Source organism: Centruroides sculpturatus, unplaced genomic scaffold, assembly GCF_000671375.1.
Source record: "Centruroides sculpturatus isolate CEXI.00-Female unplaced genomic scaffold, Cexi_2.0 scaffold783, whole genome shotgun sequence".
NCBI lineage: Eukaryota > Metazoa > Arthropoda > Arachnida > Scorpiones > Buthidae > Centruroides > Centruroides sculpturatus.
Window position 1 is genome coordinate 166869 of NW_019384930.1, and position 24882 is coordinate 191750.

Sequence of the window (24882 nt, forward strand, 5' to 3'; positions counted from 1 at the left end):
CATTGGCATTTACTATATTTTTAGAAACTCATCTCTGCCCTTAAAATTAAATTTTTTGCCTTTTATAATAATTATTAATAATATAAAAGTTATTTTTCAATAACATCTCATTAACAGATGGTACCACACACAATTTTAGCTTCCTACTAATATGTCTTAGTATTTCTTAAACTTTAGTATTTTTTGCTGGGAATGTTAAGCAACTCATTGCCAAATTTTTTAATCCATTTTTGATGTGATTTAATTTATTATTTATTGTTTCTTGACATTGTCAATTGAAATTGAACACCCTTTCAGGCTGGTACTGTATCTGATGGAGAATTAGCAAATGGAAAGTTATCAACTTCAAGTAGTATGCTTGGCCTTGATCGAGCCAGTGATACTGCATCAATTCGAAGAAGTAGTTGCAATAATGAAAGACCAGTTGATGTTGGAAGAGTTGGAAGTTGGGCAGCTGGCTTTGATAAACTTTTGGAAGATCCAATAGGACTTTATACTTTCACAGTGAGTAAAACTATCTGAGAAGTGTTTAGAATAAAGAAAGTTACTGATAATTTTATATTTTAAATAAATATTAGTTATCTTAAAAGCTATATGAAAAAAAAAACCATTAAATAATAGAAATACATTAGTAATATTGATAAACTCATAACTATGAACTTAAAAATTTGTTGGCATAGAAATATGCTTTATTGATTTTTCACTAAATATTTTAACCAAAATTACATTGAAATATTAGTTAATGGCTGCTAATAGTCCATGACTTTCAGCCATTGAAATTAGATCTCTGGGTTTGTCAAAAAATATTTTGTTTTGCTATTATTCTGAATTTTAATTAATGATAAATGTGTGCTTGAAAATTTGTGCTTTTGTTTTAAATGTGTGGCCAGAATCTTTCAATTAGACACAATTGAGGTATATTTGTATGATTAAATTATTTTGAATCACAAATAGTACTACTTTTTATATTAGCTTCATAAATAGCATTTATATTTAAATTAAACTAAAAATTAACAGTAAAATTTTAAATAATGCAAAAAACATTTTAATTAATTTTGAAATTAATTTAATAAGGAGTATACATGAAAATAATAATTATTATTAGTAAGGTGTTAAGGGTGTGTTTGTTAATAGGAAGGTGTTAAATTATTTAAATTTAGAAATAAAAGTGTGTTATGAGATTTTGTCCATCTCATAACACACTTTTCACAGTATAAATGGCAAAAGTTATTAAATAATTTTTTAAGTTAATAAACACAGTACTGAAGTAAAGTTTTGTGTTATGTTTTTTAAATAATAATTGGATGAACAAAACAGATTTTTAGTCTCCTATTGGATGATTTGATAATTACAGTCTATCAGGTCTTCACCATCTTTGATTAAACAGATTTAATTAGTATTACTTATATTTTTGATATTTAATGCAATTTTGCTGTTTTTGTCTGAAATATTCTGTGAGGTCAATTGACTGTGAGGTCCTATTGCAGCTGATATCAAAACAAAATGATTAGTAATTTGATTTTTGAGTCTGAAATAAGGTTTTTCCTGCACAGCACAAGCAGTGAATGAAGGTGATGTATGTGAGTGAGTGTGTTCAGGAGGAAAGATGACTCATTTTTGATAGATTGCCATTTATTACAGAGAGAGTTTCTGCACTTTTTAAAATAAAAAACTTGGAAACTAATTAATGTTCCTGACTCAATCAGCTTGACATACTCATGTCAGTCAGTTCCTTGAAGGGATGGATAGTCTGGTCAGAGTTGTGTAGACAGTAGAATCCATTGAAGAGGAGGCACACACTAAGTTAATGAAGGCAAAGAATTAGTAGTTTCCAAGAATGCAACTAATCCAGCAGGTTGGCTGGATTAGTCCTTGCAGGATTCTGATTGGGAATATGTTGGTTAGAACTGATCAGAAAAGGTTCCTGTGTTTTTGAGACATGGTTTTTTTCTATAGAATTTGTTCCTCGATTGAACATTCTGATTGGTTTCAGAACCCCATCACATCTTGATTGGTCCCTTATTGAGACCAATTAGAGTCCTCAAATTAGAGACAGTTTTGAACTGTGGGAAAGGCTGATGCTGAGGCTCAGTTCAATATTGAATGTGATGGATCTCAGTTGGAGATGTTTATTGTTCTTAGGAACTATAGGGGAAAGTAGAATATTATTATATTGTACTTTCCATATACTTTCCCTGAGTAATATCACCACCCTCTGTAAGTAGTTAGCAATGTGCATCAGAAATCTGGTAACATTGTCCATAGGTAGTTCCTACGATTACAAACATTTGTAGCTGAAGTCATTAGATTGCTTTTCCATATGCTATCAGTCTGTTCATTTTTGTTTGTTGATGCTGAGTAAATGAATTTGTCACATAAAACAAATACTTTTTTCCCTCATAAATTTAAAATTGCAAATTATGCAAACCTAAATATATTTGAATCTAGAAAATGATTTTAAACTAATTAAATTGGGCTCTTTAACTTTGTCATTGGAACTTTCACACTACCTCTCCTCATCAAAAATTTACAACATAAATGACTTTGAAAATGATTTTCAAGGTCAAGAGTCTATCCAATTTTCCATACATGACTATGTTATTACATTAACAAAATATCTTCAGTACTTTTGGAATGAAAAGGGTGAAAGAGACTTTTAACTCACCCTTTATTACATTTAACTCTGTTCATTTTTACTCAGTTGGAGCTCAAGAAAATAACTTGTCTAATGAACATATAAAATATATACTACTATTGATTAGAGAAGATGTAAATATTTTTCATTTTATCTATATATATATATATAATTGAGGATATTTGTTTGTTTGTTTGCTATACACTCCTAGGCCATTTGATTAATTGCTATGAAACTTGGCAGTTACATTTACAAACTTCTAACTTAGATGATGATGTACTGTACTGTACATCCCACCCAAATCATTGATTAATTTCTGTCTACATTTAATTGCTGGTTTTACATGTAGTGCCACCCATTGGAAAAAAATTAACAAAATAATTAACTAAATATAATTATTACAAAAATATATATATATATATATTATATTCACTGAATTACTGTGACAATGATATAGCATGAAATATTATGCCATTACTTCAACAGGTAACACACAGCACTTTGTCTGCATAGAGTATAGTAATGTATTATGAGTGTACCTAATGAGCATTGTCCTTGGTTTTTGCTTTGAAAACTTTTATTCTTGCAGCTTTCTGCAGTTGGTCAGGTTCCCTATGAATATCTTTTCTTTTGAAGCTCAGTACACTTTACATTTTCTATACAAACACAAAGTGTATCTGCTGTAATATTCTGACTATTCTGATGGAACTTTTTTCTTGACTGATTTCAGAAGTTTGTACCAATATTCTGGAACATACACAGTAGGCATTCTTTTTTCTTTCGCTCAATGACTCTGAAATCTTTATCACAATCAAGAAATGTGTGACCTGGTGAAGGAAACTTATGTTCCATGGAGTCAAACAAAGTAACACCAAAATGGAATTACATTCTTGTTTTAGCCTCCACAAGAATCAGACCATGCAACTAACTGCCAGAAATTCCCATCACCAGTATCTTTGATTTTGGTATTCATACAAGATGTTTAGACAGCATATGATTTCCTCAGAACCTCTGCTGGCTTGGTCTTCTGACCACATCTGCATGTATTATTGGTTTTTATTATGTAAAACATAGAGATTATCCACAGCTGCCTAATGTAGAACATTAAGCTAGTGTTTATGTGAGAGTAGGTAACGCATGTTGGAGATCAAAGATAATTGCCAAGGTGTCATTTCCTTCATAAGAGTTATGAAAGTCATCTTTCATTGTGTCTTGATTAGTCTCAGCCTTCTTTAAGTGGAAGTCATGGTCATTCTCTAGCTGTTTTTTTCTTCTACTATATTAACTTCCTGACCTATATTAATTCTTTACCTTACATTCATTACCCATCTTACATGCATATAAGCTAGGGTGACTGAAATGTAAGTTAAACTCTGTGGTTAAACTTCAAAAGGACACTGATTCTTCCACTGCTATTGTGCAATCTTTAACATAAACAGCTGTATACATTCTATTGATTTAATTCTGGAAAAAATTTTGTTGATGAATGCTCTCACAATATATTATTTATTTGCAGGAATCCTGTTAGGCCTCTTATTATGTTTTCCACATTTGTCTTCTAGGGAATTTATTTTATGCATTATTGATGCAACACACACATTCCTGAAGGGTTTAGTTCCCAGAATGCTGGCTAATCCCTGTTGAACAAAAAAAAAAATGAAAAAACCAAAAACTCCAGAAAAAATGATAGCTGAAGTTATCAAAACATTTATCATCATCAGGTTAATTAAATAGATTTGTTTTTGTTGGAGTGTTTTTTTTCCTTCAACATTATTAACCAGTTTCTGCATTGTTTACATGGCTAATCCCTGTTTGCAAACTCTAGTGACATCCATTAGACAACACATATTTAATGCCAAAAAGACACTTTTTGGCATTTAGATTCTTAGTGCTCATTAACTTTTTTGGAACAACTTGCTTGTCCCAAGAAACTGTCTTTCTGTAATTACAGATGGCAAGTCAAAAAAGCATTTTCTGATCTTAAAATATATCCTTCAGCTTCAGAAGGATATATTTTATTTCTGTGCCCAATGTACTTTTGCCAGTAAGTTACTTAAAGGCTTTTATGTTTCTTGCCAATTTAGAAAGATTTTGCCTTCTCTTTCCTCCTCTTTGTTGTGGTTTAGATTCTTCAGGATCTACATGACAAAATAGGAACTGGTGTCACAACAGTAGACCTAAACATTATCTTCAACATTTATTAATGTTTCTCTAACATAGGCCTAGTTCTATCTTCCTTGTCTTATCCATCATCTGCATAATGTAGTCCTTCAGTTTTATTCAGGATAGGCCTACTACCGTCTGTCAAGATAACAATATACTGTGATTATTACAGATATACATTAAATAATGCTGTTAATGACATGAACATTATGGAACAGATCTACTTGTTTCTATGTGCACATTAAATATTGGTTCAAATGGTGCTTTAATTGCTATCTCAGCTTCATGTTCATTGGAATCTATATCTTCTAACTGATACAAATTGGACAGATATCACTCTGGACCTAAATATAAAAGGGTACAAAATATTTTCACAATGTAACTTAACCTAGGCCTAGGTTAAGTGGAGCTTATACAAAAATATAGTATCGATGGCAAAATGCTGGGGTTTTAAACTGCTCATGATTATAAAAGGTATTTTTGCTCATTTAACTGCCAAAAATTAAGAGAGCATTAATGTGCCATTCACAGATAAATCATTAGGCATACTATGAATAATAACTACTTGTTAGTATCAGTGGACTATTAATTAAGATATACCTTACAGTTCAATAAGTAGCAATACCATGATCTAATGTTGTTGATGAATGCTCTCACAATATATTATTTATTTGTAGGAATCCTGTTAGACTTCTTATCTTGTTTTCCACAAAATAGGTTCAAGTGAAGTCCTCTTGATTCCTGATTCCAAGTTATTTAATAAATCACCAAAATTTAACTTATTTTCAGCTTTTTGCAAATGATTGCATTTGCTGTTTGCCTTTCCTACTGAGATTCTGGCTTACAGGAATCATGCACAGAAGTGCTGTACTGTAAACCTCTGAATGTGCGTGATATCTGTTGGTCAACTTGGACACTATATACACAATCAGTGATTTTGTAGAAGGAAGATGATGTGAAAACTAGTTTATAAATGGCAAGAGTGTGAAATTTGACAAAATATGGGTTACAGGTTTCATGCATGGGTCCACAGAATTCTAAAAAATAATTTAGTCAGATCAGAAAATTGTACAAAATTCTACTGCAGATAAATACAATTTAGATATTTTGGTACATATTATTAACTTTATGTGATCTAACTTGTACTAATTTTGTAGTCATATGTTGGTAGTACACCCCTAGTTTTGTGGATTAATTTTAGGAAAAGAAATGTGATTGTAATACAGTAGACAATGGTAATAGAAAATGCATCTGAAAAAGTTAGTTATTACATTAAATCATTTCCATATAGGCTGTTAATGTACTTGCTCTGAACTTGATTTTAGCCCATGACCAAGCCAGCATGTTAGGAGTCATGCTGTTAATGGCATCTATGATTCTTATATGCTAGTTTCTCATGTCTGGCACTTTTGTAGCATATAGACAATTCTTGACATGACCACAAAGAAAAAGTTTAAAGAGGTGACTGGGCAGACCAAGAAATGAGACATAGTAATGTAGATTGTGTGGCAGTGGAGGTCCATATTGTCACCATGTGGTAGCAGAGGTCCTTTTAAGCATATGTACAGTACACAAAACTTGGAACATTGATCCAACATTTACCAACACATTTTATTCACATATGTGAACAAATGGATTTTATAGAACAGTTTAAAACTAGGGCTGTTTTAGGAGACACTCTGTACATAGCATTCTCTTAGTGAATACATAAATTAACTGTCCAAAAACTTTTTACTAAAAATGAATTACTATAGATAAAATAATATAGCTTGATACTTTTTATATTTCTTACTTGATAAGTACAAAGTTAAACATCTATTTTAATCAACATTAAGTTTTAAAAATAAAATATAATAGTTTTAAAAATTGGGTGTGTGTATCAAACATAGTTTATTCTGATCATATGAAGTAAAATTAATAGTGTAAATATGTATACAGACATGCATACACAAATATATACATTACTAATAATTTGATTTTGATAAACTAGATATTCAAAAATAAAGGGTTAAACTGCAATGATAAAATGGAAAGACACTTTGAAGTTTTTAAAATATAATTGTTTACTTAAATAATAGAATGTAACAAAAACATTAAGTTTCTTGTGATGATTTAATATATTTAATTTTTCTTTATATATATTTAATAACTCAACTACGCTTTTTATAAAATACTATAATTGAGAACTTGACATATTACATAAAATTTTTTGGATTTCTTAGAATATTATTTTCTTAAGTAATTGAATTTTTAATTGCTTTATCTAGGAAGTATTTAAATAGTATAATTGTAACAGTCCATTCACAAATGGAGTGAAAAATATAAATTTAAATCTATATAATTTTTTCCTAGATTTTTATGAATTTACTTAAATTATTGCAATGTTAGATTGTCATTAAAAAGACAACATATTTATATGGAGATCTGGATTATTCTAACAACTGAATTAATAACTAATGTAATTTTAATAAAACATTGAAGAATGATTTAATTTTAAATTATACATTTGAATAAATTTCAAATGTATAATTAAAAAAATAATTATTTATATATTTTATAAAAGTTATATATTAATATTAAAGTATTTATTATAAATTTCAGGAATTTCTAAAACTGGAATTTAGTCAAGAAAATATTATGTTTTGGATGTCTTGTGAACAATATAATCAACTTACTGATCAAAATGAGGTTAGATTATACAGCTTGTAATCTTGTTTTAATTAAAACAAGTTGTAATTATACATTATAATTCTTTAATATTATAGATGAAACAAATGGCTAATGAAATTTTTAAGAATCATTTATGTATTGGTGCATCAGAACCAGTAAATGTAGATAGTCATGCTCGTCAGGTAGCCCAAGAAGGCTTGGAAAATCCAACACGTGATCTTTTCATTCCAGCTCAAACACAAGTAAATCTATGTTCATGCTATTTATATATTATATATTTATTTAAGTATATTCTGTAATGAGATTTGAATCTTAGCTGTTTATCAATCCATGATTAGAAATGTAATAGTTTAATTAAATTATTAAATTTAATTTAATTAAAGAGGTCCCCAAAGTTTTTTCTGTTGACACTTTCAGGTTCTTTGTTCTTGACACTCGTCAATAATAATTTAAGTAGATTCTATCGTTTTGTTTTAATAGATAAGTTAATTTCAAATCTTCTAAATAACATAAATTATAAAAATCAATCAAATACAAAGATAGAATCTACTTAAATCCATGCTTATTCATTATTATGAAAGCAAAAAGATTAATGGAATATAAAAATGGTTATTATTCTGTGATCCTTATTATTTAACTATAAAACAGAAACAGTGAATTATATTTTTGAGTCTAAATTTTTCCATGTTATAATAATAAATGGAGAATATGAAATTTTTTAATTAGAAAGAGGGATAAATGAGTTTGATTAAACAAATTTAAGAAAAAAAAACTAAATTCAATTTTGAAAATTGGTATTATATCTTATTTTTGTTGTTCTTTTAAAATGTTTTTAATATGACAAATAAAAATGATATGAAATATGATGTTATGATGTATTTACACAATGTATTGATAAAATTTTATAAACACAAACAACAGGAGGACATTTTAGATTATCTTGCAATATTTACATAATTGGAATAGTATTACATTTAATCAAAACATCTTTGTGGATTAGTCTAAATAATCAAAACATCTTTGGATTAGTCTAATTAAATAACATTAATGCATCATTACTCTTTTAAATATTATCAGATTGTAAAATGTTTTCAGGTTAAAAGATTTAATGAAAAAGTTAATAATGTTAATTTATACACGCTGGTTTCATTACTTACAAGGTAGATGCCAAAAGTTTCCTTCATAACTATATTTTAGACATGATAGGAATAAAATAATGATAGTATTAGATAGCATCATCTTTATATGGACTAATAAAATAGTTTTTTTTTAGTCCATAAAGATGGTCCTATTTAATACTATCATTATTTTACAAAAAAGTGATGAAGAGTTGCAGGAGGCAGTTTATGAGCATTTTGTACACAAAACTTTAGACTATTTTTTAAGGGTATTAAAATGCTAATTCTAAGATTTAATAATGTGTTGAACTGCAAGGAGTCTATATTACAAAATGACATCATTATTTTATATCTATAACATCTGAAACATAGTTAGGCCAGAAATTTTTGGACTACAATGTACTACATATTTTCTGTTAAATAATAATAGATTGTATAGGCTACTATAAAGTAATTAGAGGAAATAATTTATTTTTAATACTTACAATTATAGATAATTTCAAATGTTCATATAGGCATTATTTAAAATGAAAGTATCTCAGTAACTGGGTTTTGTATAAATATATCACTGATAAAATCAACACCAGCATATAACAAGAAAAATGAAAAATTTATGAATGTTTTTGTCTATGTGAAATAGACATCCTCAGGTATATACAATATCGAACAAACAGCTAACCAAAAATAGAATATTTTTTAAAAGTTTGAACTGATTATGTGATTCCTTCTTTTTTCTTGTTATATTCTGGTGTTGGTTTTACAAGTGATATATTTAAAATGAAAGTTTTATAAAAAAAAAAAATTATATTATTCAGAGAATTATTAGCTGCTACGAAATAATTTATTCATTATCAGGAATTATAAACATTTAAAATATTTTAAGTTAATTTAATATTTGAATACAAGAAAATTACTTATGTAAATGTCACTGATTAGTTAATGTTGAGTTATGGTTTAGAATTAATTTGTAACAATATGATATACATGCAGATATAATGGTATGGTATGGTATCATAAAAATATATCATTCCATGGAGTTTTAATACTAAAAACAATTACAAGCTTGTTTAAGGATACAAGTATATAAGAAAAGAAAAAGTACAGAAAAACTGCAGAAATTTCAAAATGCTATATTAATTGTTACAAGCAGTATTTCAATTTCATTGCTGAGTTAATAAAATCAGTAAAAAAGGGTAAGAGGTTTGATGTTTTCATGTCCTGTCAGAAACTGGGAAAGAGAGAACTAATTTTTTCATAGGTGAGAGAATTGCATCAAAAATAAATGAAAACAACATTGGTGGAAATATAGACTCAACTTGAAATGGTTGATATTCAGGTCCATTGCTTATATTGTGATATAAATATTTTTTGAGGCTTTTTTGGGAATATGGCTGTGATGTAAACTTGATAGTGAGATTCTTTGTGGCTACTTTGGCATGTGTGTCTGCAACTTCATTACCATAAATTCCACAGTGTCCAGGGATGTAAAAAAGTTTCAAGTTCATTGTTCTCTCATTTGTGTGTGTTATTTTTTAATGTGAAACTTTGTTATATATTTGATGTTTTTTTTTTTAGAATTACTGATGTTAATACAATGTTCACGTACCAAAGCAATACCTGGCCCCATACTGTAATGTGAATGAACATTTCCCAGTAATGTGAAATGAACATTTTCAATTGTATTAACATCAGATTTACCATTTAAAAAGAAGTAGAACAAATACTAAATGTAACTAACAATTGAATATTTAAAATCAAAGCATTAATATTCAGGGATGTAACCTTTCAGGAAGGCAAAGGTTGGCTTATCCCACACTAATATTACCACCACTCACCATGTGCCAGCTCCCACTGCTGCCCTACACAAATTTAAAAGTAAATATAAAAAAAATTGTCACAAACAGTTGATCACTGAATGAAACAGAAAACTGGCACATCAGACTCAAACACTAGGCTACATGAACTGCCATGAGGTTAACAAGAATATAACTTAATATTCTTTTTTTCAGTTTTTTTTCTATTGAGCATTGTCATGTGTATAACTGGTTTGTGTATGACATGTAAGGAGCTGCTGTACTGATATGGCAGCTCTTTACACAATAATATATTGTTAGTGATCTTGAGCTAATGCATTTTTATGGTAGCCTAACCTACCTATGTTATCATACATAAATATAAGCAGGTCATCAGCAATGTGGGTGACACACACTCAGAAACTTCTGGTTACATTCATGATGTTATATATGAACATTATACAAACTTGAATGCTAGTTATAAGTAAATAATATTATAACAATTATTATTATTTTATTTTTCATGAAATCATCATACAAACAATTGGCCTAGATACGTTATTTAATCTAGTTGATGTGGAGCATTAGCAAAGCCTCTGCTATGAGGCTTACAGAATTGTGTTCATTCTCAAAATCTGTTCAATCAATATTAGAGGGCTATATGGCGAGATAGCTAAAAAGAACTGCATTCATATTGCCCACAGAAGATGCGCTTCATTATTCAACATCCTAACCAACAGAAAAGATCAACCAGATAAGGATAAGCTGTCAGGGGTTTATAGCATACCGATTATAGATCGCAGATGCAATAGAAACCTTATGTACATGGGCTCCACCAAACGATCCTTAGATAATCAGAAACAAAGGAATATGAAGGCTCTGGCAATTTATGCATTGGATCCAAATATAGAATCCGAATTTAAGAAAGCCAGTATTATCGGCACCACACGGCACATACAACATATCAAGTGGCTGGAGGCGGCCAGCATATATTTAGCTAACCTTAGGGATAATCAATGCATCAATCATAAAGAAGAGATTACGCTATCAGTAGCCTGGCAAGCGCTTATGAACAGTAATTTATGATAGCTGTATTGGAATCGACTACGCATGACAAACAATGACGTAAACGGGAAGTGTGTATTTGAACGTACATATTTTTGAATTTGAAGTTTTATGAGCTGCATTTCCATCAGAGATTCGAAATACCTGAAGAACCATCGTTGGGATTCAAAAACGTTAGTAAAGAGCTATTTTGGTTGGTTACGAGTTTTAGAAGAAGGAGGACGCACTGGTAACAGGCTAGCAAGAGTTTTTTTTGTATTCTCCGGTGTTGAGATAAAAATGTGTATTCATTGTATTGAATTATTGATTCTTATAATTTGATAAACTTGGACATGAACGTGTTTTATAGAATTTATGAATATCATTATTAATAATAATATTTAAATTTAATTTTGAAGTTATTTAAATTAATAAAAAATTGTTAAAATAATTAAGTATGTTTTTATTATTATGTATATTTGATTTTTTTTTTCTCATATATTGGTGTAAAGTAGAAAATATTCATAACTAGCTTACTCATCATGCATTGCTGCAATCTCAGAAGAAATTAAATTCAAGCACACTTGTTATAATAAAATTCAATTTACATTTTATCATTTTTATTGAAACTTATTATTATTATTATTCATTTTCATCAAGGAAACATTTCAAAGTGTCGTTTCAATTCTATTTATTTATTGGAGTGCTTGTGGATACACGATATTTTTTGTTTTTTCGTCTGGTGTGTACACGAATAAATCAGAAGGTTTTCCGATGCATGAGCTGGCCATATACAGTTGTCCATGAGAAGCATGGATTTTCCAAATCTAGCCCACACACTTGCAGCAATTGTCAGAAGTGTGATATTCCCCATTTTTATATATTTTTTTTAATCCTTTACAATTTTAATTATATAATTGCTCCTTCCTCTCTTCCTTGGCATGCTGTGAAATTTCTGATAGTTGGATAATAAACCGTTTTATTGTAATTTGTCTTTTTAAATTATTTTGAGTTGATATTAAAATTTGGAAAAGGGGATCCCTAGATCGGTAAAATAGGCGAATTTCCTCCTACAACTTCAGTTGTTGTTCAGGATACAGTTAAGATTTTAAGAAAGTTTGAGCGAATACGTAATTTGCAAAAAAAAAGTTGAAATAAAATGATTAAACAAAAATTATTACAAATATCGTAAATAACAGTTCACAAATGCATATATAGAGATATTTTTTGGAGGGGGGAAATGGTCTTCACAATTTGAAATCAATCAAACACACAGTGAAATGCTTGTATACACTCACGCCATCTATCATAGGATAAATATACTATGCCAGAAACCTTTGTGGGAGTGTATTAAAAAAACTTCCCAAAGTTTCATGGCAATCGGATAAATGGTGTGGTAATGCATGAAGGACAGACACACAGACATACATTCATTTTTATATATATAGATTTGAAACATACTTTATAAGATACATAATTTTTATTAATAATATAAAAATTAATTAGATAATTAGTTAATTTCAAATGCTTTATTATTTAAATATATTTTCTAATTAGTAATTATGCAAATTTTATATAGAATTTTATGAATTCTTAGGAATGACATAGAAAGTGAAATAAATATATTTTTACAACAGATATTCAATCTAATGAAATTTGACTGCTATCAAAGATTTTTGAAATCTCAAATGTTTAAAGACTGTATGATGAAAGAAATGCAAGGACAACCATTACCTTATCAACCGGATGAAGGACCAGAAGAAGACACTAAGGATAAAGTAAGAGTTAAACAAAAAGGAAAAGAAAAGAAGGAAGAAGGAGAAGATAAAAAAAGGAAATCGTTAATACCTTGGCATAGATGTAAGAACATTTGTTATATTTCTATTAATCTATAAAATTTCAGAGGGATTGGGCTAAAGTGGATGAAAGATAATTGTACAAAAAAATTTAAATTGATTATATTAGTTAAAACACAAAACAAAGACATTGTTACATCTTAATGTCATAATATAAAATATACTCTCTAATGTCTTAATTTGGTAAATTAGTTTAATGTTGATTCTGGTTCAAGTTACATATTTTAATGAACTTACTAAAAGTTTTTTAATAATAATACAAATAAAAATGAATTTTTAAAAGAACAGTCATATTTTTATATTAATATCTGTATTTGAAATTAATATGAAAATTAAGCTTCAAATTTATTTCAATTATCAAATTGAAAATAAATATTAAATTCATTTCAGTGAGCAAAACTAAAACTGCGGATGTAAAAATTGTAACTGCTAAATTTGGAGATCGAAATTCAGACTTAAGAAAATCATCTAAAAAGAAAAAGAAAGACCTTATCAAAAATGAAGATGCAAGTTCTACGCGTTCTGATATGACAGATAGTCATTCTTCGTTAACAGGAAGCGAATTAGGATTAATATCAAAACACATACCATCTAGAGAGGTAATGTAAAAATATATCATACATAGTTAATGAATGGAGGGATTAATAAAGTAACTAACTAACTAACTATGCTGAAAATTATAATCCTCTTTACATTTTTCTTATAAATTTTTAAACCTATCTCTCTTTTGAATTGGAACTATTTCATTTTGGTAGTCTTTGAACTCTGCTGAATTGGCATTGTTCCCTGGCCAAGGTGGAAAAGATGGATACTTTTTATGTCGCGTGATTTTGTCTGATTCCTCTACTGCTGTTGTGAAGACTCAATCAGGTGAAACAATTGGTGAAATGCTGCAAAGGATTCTGGAACGTCGTGGTCTTGCTTACACAGCCCTTGAGGCATATATAGTAGGATCAGAACAGGTCAGCAGTCACCTGTTATAATTAATAAGACATTTTTTGGCTTAAATATATGCCAAAAATTGTTTTACATTTCTTTCCAGAATAATCTTATTTTTAAATTTAAGATGAAACCTATCACTAAATTTCTATTTGTAATGTTAATCTCTATTGCTGAAACTTGTATAAAATAAATTTCTAACTTATATTTTGATTATCAATACTTTATGTATTTTCACCATTTAAGTAGATAACTTTCTTTAAATTAATTTATTGATTTACAGTGTTCATTTAAATGAAAAATTGTGAAAGTTGATTAATATAAAATAAGCATAATATTAAGCTGGACTTTGTTGTTGGTATCACATGGAAGACATGAATTTAAATTAATCAATAAAATCAAAGCTTATACATTATACTGATATCAATAAATTACTTTAAATATAATAATAAATGGAGAATATGAAATTTTTTAATTAGAAAGAGGGATAAATGAGTTTGATTAAACAAATTTAAGAAAAAAAAACTAAATTCAATTTTGAAAATTGGTATTATATCTTATTTTTGTTGTTCTTTTAAAATGTTTTTAATATGACAAATAAAAATGATATGAAATATGATGTTATGATGTATTTACACAATGTATTGATAAAATTTTATAAACACAAACAACAGGAGGACATTTTAGATTATCTTGCAATATTTACATAATTGGAATAGTATTACATTTAATCAAAACATCTTTGTGGATTAGTCTAAATAATCAAAACATCTTTGGATTAGTCTAATTAAATAACATTAATGCATCATTACTCTTTTAAATATTATCAGATTGTAAAATGTTTTCAGGTTAAAAGATTTAATGAAAAAGTTAANTAGAATTGCCTAATAAAAAGACCATTGGTGTTCGAGCAAAACCAGATAAATTATGTAGTGAGGTTATCAAGCCAATTCTTCAGAAACATGGATATAAAATTGATCAAGTTGTAATGCATATTGTATGTAATGAATTTTAATTTATAATTAATTTTTTTTTAATTTTAATCTATTAATTTTTCATAAATATAAACTAGTCTAAACAAAATTTTGTTTAAACTATTTAAGAAATTCAATAATATTTTTACTTTGAATAATAAATGATTCAGTGTTATTTTTAAGAATTTTGTCTCCCTTATTCCTAAGAATTATAAACCAAAAAAATCAGAAAGTAATTTTATCTTATTCTGTATAAAACAATTTTGAAGTTTTGATCCCAATTCAAAATTACTTTTTGATTTTATTTTACACTACTTATAATTCTTTACTATTTATAATAAATAGTAAAGGAGATCAAATTCTTAAAAATAATAATGACTTATTTATTATTCAAAGAATTATTTAAAGTAAAAATACTATTGAATCTCTTAGATAATGGCATTTAAATTGGAATTTTTGTACTCTCTTCAAAGTTTTTGATAAAATTATGAATAATGTACATGAAAAGTCAAGAATGTAAAAGTGCAACAGAAGTGGATCAAAAATTAATTTATTTTAATAAAAAAATTTTTTTAATTTATTATTATAATTTTAACTTTTAGAAATTCAACATATAGAATTGATTTGTTCAAAAATATTTAAATAAGCAAAATACATAAGAATAAAAGATTTTTCTAAGTTGCTGTAAATGTGTATGATAATTTTCAAAATTGACATTCTTTCAGGAACATTGAAAGCATAAAAAGTAATATCAAAAATGATTAAGAAAATATAGTTAATTTTATACTGTCCATTTCTGTTAAAAATAAAGTAAATTCCAGTTTTATGTCATTAATATGATTTTATGATTATACAAATCAGTAAAATGTAAACATCTGAATAAAGCTTTATTTTTAATTTAATCAATTTTATATGAAAATTTTAAAGTTGTAAATGTAATCTTGTTTTTTTATTCTTAATCTTTATCTATAAACTTTTTATTCTTATATAAACATCTAAACCTAATTGTTATATATTAAAGCCAAAGAATTGCTGAAATATATTGGGCATTTAATTAATAATGACAGTAGCAAATGTACAATAGCTCAATATAATTTGGCAATTGTTTGGCTTTTTTAGTTCTTTCTCTCTTGCTTTTTTNAATGAAGTATATAATGTTCAACTAATGTTTAATAATTTTCAGAATGGGGTCTTGCTGGTCAAGACAAAGTTCGAACAAATGCTATTCTTTCTAGAAACTCTCAGCTTTCATCAGATTTAGAGGAAATTACTAATCAAATATTTGAAGCTGTCATGAAGGGTAAAAGTCAGATACATTTTGATGAACTTGGTACAGTTGATTTAGATTGTCACAAGCCAAAAAGAGTTCAGGTATATATCCTATTATTATTAAATTTATAAAAAGTTTTGTAACTAATTTGTGTTTGTGAACTTATTGAATAATGCTACATATAAATTGAAAACACAGAAAATTTTTAATGAATATAAAATCATATTAAAATTAATTCCAGGAAAGATTTTCCAAGTATAGTTTAAATTAGTTTTTGAAGCAATTGAATTAATTTAAATAAAATTAGATCATAAAAAATAAATTGTAAGATTTATCTCTATGAAGATAAAATATGATGGACAGCAACGGATTCAATGCAACGGAGAAAAATTTCAACATGGGATAGGTTAATATATTTTTTCGTACATAATAGGTTATCTGAAAAATAAGTTATCTGAACAACCCCAGTCCCCAATTGATTCGGATAAACAACGCTCTACTGTATAGCTAAATATATTAAAATAACTCTAATTTTTCATTAAAATATTTATTTCTATAATATGCTACTTAANTGGATCAAAAATTAATTTATTTTAATAAAAAAATTTTTTTAATTTATTATTATAATTTTAACTTTTAGAAATTCAACATATAGAATTGATTTGTTCAAAAATATTTAAATAAGCAAAATACATAAGAATAAAAGATTTTTCTAAGTTGCTGTAAATGTGTATGATAATTTTCAAAATTGACATTCTTTCAGGAACATTGAAAGCATAAAAAGTAATATCAAAAATGATTAAGAAAATATAGTTAATTTTATACTGTCCATTTCTGTTAAAAATAAAGTAAATTCCAGTTTTATGTCATTAATATGATTTTATGATTATACAAATCAGTAAAATGTAAACATCTGAATAAAGCTTTATTTTTAATTTAATCAATTTTATATGAAAATTTTAAAGTTGTAAATGTAATCTTGTTTTTTTATTCTTAATCTTTATCTATAAACTTTTTATTCTTATATAAACATCTAAACCTAATTGTTATATATTAAAGCCAAAGAATTGCTGAAATATATTGGGCATTTAATTAATAATGACAGTAGCAAATGTACAATAGCTCAATATAATTTGGCAATTGTTTGGCTTTTTTAGTTCTTTCTCTCTTGCTTTTTTGGGAATTGTCTATAGCAGTAATGGCCAACTTTGAAATGGTTGAGGATCAGAAATTAGTAAATATGTTATTGGGACAAGAACTTCAAATTTTATATGCTTTAAATGGTTATTTTAAGAATGAGAATAAGAGATGATGATTTTGAAATCATTACATTCAAAATTTAATAATTATTTTATAATAAATACAAATATAGACAACTGAATTCAAACATTTATAATTAACAAATTATTAATTACTATTTCGTTTTGGATGAAATTAAACCAGCAGTTAATGATTTGTTAAAAAGCACAAGACAAAATAATTTTAAAATATAGTCGAATCCTCATAAGTCGACACCCCAAGGGGAAGTGGAAATGTGTCGAGTTATCTGATTTGACGACTAAAACGAGGTTGAAAAAAAACCACAAAACTACAATTAGGAAAATACAGTAGTGCTTTATACAGTATACATGCAGCATTGCTTTATACAATCTCTAACCATCCATCACTGGCACTAAAGTTGGTTTCTACTCCAAGTACCTTGGTGGTTTTCATTGCTTTTTGTTTCAGTATTGGTCCCGAAACAGGAAGATTTGATGAACGAATTTGCTTTAGCCAACATACCAGAGCATCTTCCACATCTTTGTACAACAACTTTCTCTGGTGTTATTGAGACAGCCATAACGAAGACCCAAGAAAAAGTTTATTAATTTCCTCTTCTTTCTTCAGAATTCTTACCAATGTTGTGCTTGGAAGGTTTTTTTTGTTTTGCAAATTTGGCTTGCGAAGTTTTATTACATTCAAATTCAGATACGAGTTTGTATTTTTCCTTCGGTGTAAGCATTGTTAGCTTTTGGATACTTATTTCTAACAGAAACATGAAACACATGCTACAAATAATGTATGAATGAAAAGTGAGAAAATGCAAAATCTGATTCTGCTGTGATGTTGATATAGATTGCATATTTTTTTTTTTTTTTTTTTGTTTATCTGTTATTATTTTATATACAAAAGTACATAAAATTTTATGGTATTTTTATTAATATTGTATGTATATATTAATAAGTTGATTTCCTTTCTGAAAAAATTATTTCACACCGCACAGTAAGCTGTGTGGTGTGAACTCATTTTTTTCAGGAGGGGAGTTGACTTATCAGACGTCTAAATGACAGAAAAAGTATGTCTACTTTATCTAGTGGTGATGAGTTAAATGGTGTCAAGTAAACCAGAGTTTTTTAACATTAATGCCTATGTAAGTCAGTTGGAACTGCAGAAAACTGACTACTTAACCGATGGTGTCTAGTTATACCTATGGCAACTTTTGCGGACTTGACTGTATTACCAATTTATATTATTTTTCATGAGAATATTATTATTATCCATCAAAATTTGGAAATTCAGATCTGAAGGGTAACTACTTTAAAAGCAGAAAGTCTTGTGATATTGTCTTTCTCAGGATTGACAAGTAGATTAATTTAAAAGTAGTTTTATCTAATGGCAAAATTCAAAATCTGAAGAAGGTTTCATTTTTGATCAGTGCTACAGAACAGACTAAATTGGAATTATTGCTTTCTGGCTTAAGATTATTTTGACTTTTTTTTTAGCATAAGTGAAGAGTGGTCATTGATTAATTGCACCTATAGAATATTAGCTGCTTATAATGGCAGAGTTTTATGGTTAATTGAGGCCATATGAAACTTCCTAGTGAATGGTTTGAGAGGCCATCAGTTGACCATCACTGATCTATACATATGTAGAATATGAACATTATCAAGTAGTAATATTTTTTTTATAAGTACTGTTCAAAAGGAAACACTACACAGTTTTTCAATAAGAGTGATTGAAGTTTGAATTGAAATAAAGTAAAAACTATAAAAGATAATATGTGCTAATTGTTTTATTTTATAATATATTTAGTGACATTACACATAAAAAACATCATTTAAATGGCCCCATGATTGCATTTGATAGTGTGAATACAATTTACCCAATTTTCAATGACTCTGGCACATAAGTCAGGCTGTATCTCATGAATAACACAAATGATATTCACTTTAAGGTTGTCAACAGTTTATGACTTTTTGGAATAAATAAGGGATTTAATGTGACCCCATAAAAAGTAATCCAGTGGAGTTCAGTTGCAAGATTTTAGTGGCCAATTTCTTAAAATAATTCTGTCACCGAACTTCTTGCTTCAGAAATTAATCCAGTTTCTTCAAATTTTTTTTATTAAATGAAGTGTCATGAGTTCTGTTAGACAGTTATGGTGATTGTAAATAAAATGAAGTACACAAAACATTGGTTGAATAATTCAACATGTTGAGAAATTGTAAATTTTTCCATGATAATTTGCCAAACACTACAGAACAGATATGTAAGTTAATTAATTAATCAAATGAAAGAAAATAATGGTCTAAGTAAAACAGCAGATTAACAGTTTCAACAAACATTAAAATTGTTGGATCTTTACAAAATTCTAAAAATAATCAAAACTAGGTGACAAAATTTTAACTTGTCTTTGATTATTTTTAGAATTTTGATTAATTGAATAATTAATCTGTTCTTTTGTTCAAATATATTATAATTAATGTTATCTGAACATATGAGAAATTTCATCTTTAAAAACATTTTATAATGTTAAAAAATTTAAACTCCTAGAACTTTTAACATTTTATACTTCTTTATTGATATCAATGAACCAACTGAGTCAAGGAATATGCTTACATCTTTTACTTTTTATTTTATTTTCTGCATAAATCATTTTTAATTCTTAAAATATAATTTATTAATAATGATAAAGTACTGTTCATTTCAAAAAACTTTTATCTATCAAGAAGTTTTTTTTTAGCTTCTTTACAATTTTTAATGAATCAGAGACTTAACCAATTCATGAATTATGTAACATAGTCTTCTTGTCACCATTTCTGTGTCATCTTTTCTTAAAAATGAATTCAAAAAGGTTTATTGAAATATTAACTTGCTTTATCTTAAAGCTAATTTTAGCAATTTAAACATGATAATAATACTGATGCAAATAATAAAATTATATTATTTTGCAATTATGTAAATAACTAAAGATATCAGCTATTTATTTTCATTGAGAAACAAGTGAAATTCAATAACCAAAATGATTGATTACAAAGACACTTTTAAATTTAGTTTTATAAAATATTTTTTTGCTGTTAAAAAAAATTTTTGTTTTCAATATTAAAAATTGAAATTTAAAAGCATTTTAGCATACATCAAATATACAGTATATTATTTAAAGTAACTGTACAAAGACTGACACTTTGAATTTAAATTTATCTTAGTAAAGTAAATTTAAATTTTGTGGAAAGTTTGAACAAGATGATATAATGAAATTTGCACATTGATTTTGCTTAAATTGAGTTTAATCACTGATCAAAACAGTAAGAATTACATTAATAGCTATGTTAAATAAAGAATTCTTTATTTATTGAAAACATAATAATTGTCTTGTGTGAAAATATCAGCTTTAGGAATATCAGCATGTCAATCTTTTGATCAAGCAGATTTAATTGTGTTAGCCAATAATACAAACAACTTATTGTTTTGAAAAATTTTTTTTAAATATTTATCCTTATAACCCAGTTTTTTAATGATTTTAACCAGGAGTAATTAAATTAATTTTAAAAAATGGATTGGGCTGTATTGCTAAAACAAAATGTTTTTCCTCAACAACTCAAAAGAAGAGAAAATGATAAAAGAATCAATAATAATATCTGTAGAACCATTACTATGATTAGTGGCATTGGACTAAAAAGTATATGATGTGTGATACTGTAATATATCTAGAAACAATAAATTGACATTTAATATTCAATTTCATAACTTGTAAATGTAATACTGTATTTTCATTAGTTATTACTTTATTAATTTATAAAATTGGGATAGAGTTGAGGGTATAGGGATCAACTATAGTAGGAGTGGCTTTAACAAATTATGAAATGTCTTACGTGGGGTTTTGAAGTATCCCAGGAAAAATGGGTCTGGGATCCCATACTGGAAAATTGAAGTACAATATAATGTTTTTAAATAATGTATGTACTGTACATATAAAATATATAAAAATAAAATAAAATTTTGTTTGAATTTCTAATTATATTATTAAAAATTATGCAGTTTCAAATGCAAATAGTTGAATTAAATAATCCCATTTTTATTTTATATTTTTGTATATATATGATATGATAGTTTCATTAATAATTAATTTATGTATTTTAGGCAAGCACACAAAAGCAACTTCCCTTTAGTGTCCCTATCACAGTTTTAGATAGTGAACGGGTTATTTTACAAACCAAAGAAGATTTTGCAGGTAAAAACATTTAATTAATAAGTTATTAGTGTGTTTAATATATTGAAGTATAAATTAATCATCCAATATTCTGCTATCACAAAATGTTTAGAATAAAAACTAGCTGTTTAAAGTATGCATGTATTTAATGTAATAAACTTACTTATTTACTCACTGACATGAAATATTTTATGAAAAGTTCAGTACTTGATGCTTATTGAATGCCACAGTGTACATCTGGTTGATTAATTTAAGTATTATTTGCCTCTTTTTTTGAGATGTTTATTATATGCATAATTCACAATTACTAAGAGCTTTTAACTGAGTTTTGTATTATACAAAATGACTTGTGGAAGAGCCCTCTGCACTTCATCAATAAAGACAAGAGAACACAGTACAATACAGTTTGTTTCATAAGTTTTTTCCAAGTAATGTGTGATATTCAATGTGGCTCTACAAGAATTTAATTAATCTAGTGATTTAGAAAAATAAAGAAAATGCAACTGTATTTTGACTTAATAAAATCTTTTTAACACTGAATGACATTTGTTTTTTCTATGTGATTTTGGCATGAAGTGCTTTTAGTTAGTCTAGTGACTACTTGTAACAATACAAATCTTTTAAAAATGAAAAAAAAATTATTTATAATCATCATATGGTTGACAAGTATATTTTACAAGTTTTTATGGAGTGAACATTTTTAAACTGTTTATGCATATTGTAGCAGAGTTTGTAGCCTACAATAAAAGGTTGTCTCTGCAAAGGAAGACCATTTGTTAGTTTCTAGTGGTTGGAAAGGGTGGAAGTGAAGATGTTTTCGTATCTTCTGTATTTTCTATATTTCTAGATTTTATAACAATATTCTTGTATTTTTTCAACCAGTTTATACCAAACATTCTATGTTATCCAAGTTTCAACCAGTTTACATTGGTTAATTGAAACTCACAATATGTATAATTATATCCTAAATAGATACTTTTTTTAAATGTGATTTATGTTTGAATATAATTTTTCAATAATTATCTGAAAATATAAAATGTTTGAATGATTTAAATATTGAATTAATAGTAATTTGCTATTAATTTGATTAAATTACTTTTGTTTCTGGGTGTTTAGAGTATATCAAACAATATAATAAATTTGATATTTAAAGCTATTTGCTGAACTTTAATAACATTTTAAATATTTGCCATGAAAATTTTTATAGCAGAATATATTTAATGAAAAATTATACATATTAAATATATTCTGCTAAAACAATCTTTTTTTGAAAATTTCAGTTTTTATTTTTTGAAAAGCATTTCTAGTGTTTGCAACTGTGCCAAGACTGCAGTACAGCTTTAGTTTGCTGCATAGCTCCTTTGTTTTGATTTCCATGGTATACATGTCACATGAAACCACTTATACAGTTCTTTAGTTCTCTTCATTTAATTTTTTTTCCTAAATATTGCACTACACATGGTATTGTATATTTTAAGAGGATTAATAATGACCAAACAGGCCCTATTTTAGAAGTGTTTAATTTGTATCTGTAAAGATACAATTTTGTACTTTACTTTCCATTGTTTATTTTAAGTATATATTTAGCCTATGTCCAGAAAATTGTAAAATCCAGAAATTCAAACAATTTTTGGTGCCAAGCTTGCCAGATAATTGTTTAAAACTGTGTTTAAGAAAGTCTTTGTTAAGGCAGAGCATTAGTGAAGCCTCTTTCTTCAATGTGGCTTACAGAATTCTGATTATTCTCAAAATTTGGTAAATAGAATTTGATTAGAATTTGCAATTTTCATTAATTGCAACAAGGAATCAAAAATGTGATAAAAAATGGGGGAGTCGAAGTCTTCACTTTTGAAATATAGTAGAGTCAAAATGTTTATGCTCTCTGATGTGAATGAGCATACCTAATGGAATTCATATGACAAAAAAGAAAAAGAAACAACATTGCTTGTATCTGAAAAATCGGCATGCAAAATGAGTGCCAAAATGCAAGAACAAATCAACTGATGGCAACAAATGTAAGGATTGCCTGTGTATGCCCAGCAAGTGAAATAATTGCCTATCTGTGCCCAGCAACTGTTTTCTTCTGATCAAAAACACACATCCATACACACATGCATACCCTTGCATACACATTTGAACACATGTCAGCAGTCAAGTTGGAGCAAAAGATAATTTAGTGTATATTAATGTATTAATACTAATTTAAAATTAATTACAAAATTGCAATGTTCTGCCTCAATTCTATTGAGATATGACAAAGTTGCATTCCTAGTTTTATTTTATTACTTCTTTAAAAGTGGCAAAAGCATAAAACAAAGTAAAGAAAAAAATATTTTGAAAATTTGGCATATTGGATCTGTAACTTTTATTATGTTTACAGTTATTAATTTTAAAGTTGATCAATCAGCTGATTAATTTGTATGCCACAGTGACTAGTTCATTTTTACTAATTTTAAAGATAGTTTACTTTCTAAATTTTTGGAAAAACTTTCTAAATCTGTTGTTTTCTATGTTTTGTCTTTAGTCATTTTTTAAAATATTTCATGTAATCTTAATATGCTTCAAAATTATAAAAGATATCCATTTATTTAAAAATAAAAAATTCTAATGGAATTAAATTTCAGAAATTGTTTTGAGATAATTGATGAAAAATATATCAATAGCTGCAAGGACCCGCTTCGCTGGGTTTTTATTTGTTCGTACATTTGTATGTAATATAGTTTTTTTTTTATATATATAAAAGACTGTTTTTCTAAGTAATCTAGAATCTAGCTGCAAGGACCCGCTTCGCTGGGTTTTTAAAAAGTAACAATAGTGAAGATTAAGATAATTACATTATAGCCAATCTTACCCGTTTTCACAAAATGCAAGAATTAGGTCCCCCGTTTCCAGACTAATTAGAGAATTTTTACGTCCAGTCAAACGAACTACTTCAAGTTCAATAAAT

The 24882-nt window shown here is 27.2% G+C and overlaps 1 protein-coding gene across 1 annotated transcript in view; it reads left to right on the forward strand.

Moving 5' to 3' along the window:
• LOC111631955 (regulator of G-protein signaling loco-like) overlaps positions 1 to 24882 on the forward strand; it is a 109584-nt gene that overhangs the window by 78006 nt on the left and 6696 nt on the right. Inside the window, 8 exon segments of the mRNA XM_023376305.1 lie at positions 298 to 504; positions 7400 to 7486; positions 7564 to 7710; positions 13061 to 13283; positions 13670 to 13878; positions 14035 to 14338; positions 15094 to 15215; positions 21866 to 21956. Of these exon segments, the coding sequence (XP_023232073.1) occupies positions 298 to 504; positions 7400 to 7486; positions 7564 to 7710; positions 13061 to 13283; positions 13670 to 13878; positions 14035 to 14338; positions 15094 to 15215; positions 21866 to 21956 (1390 nt within the window).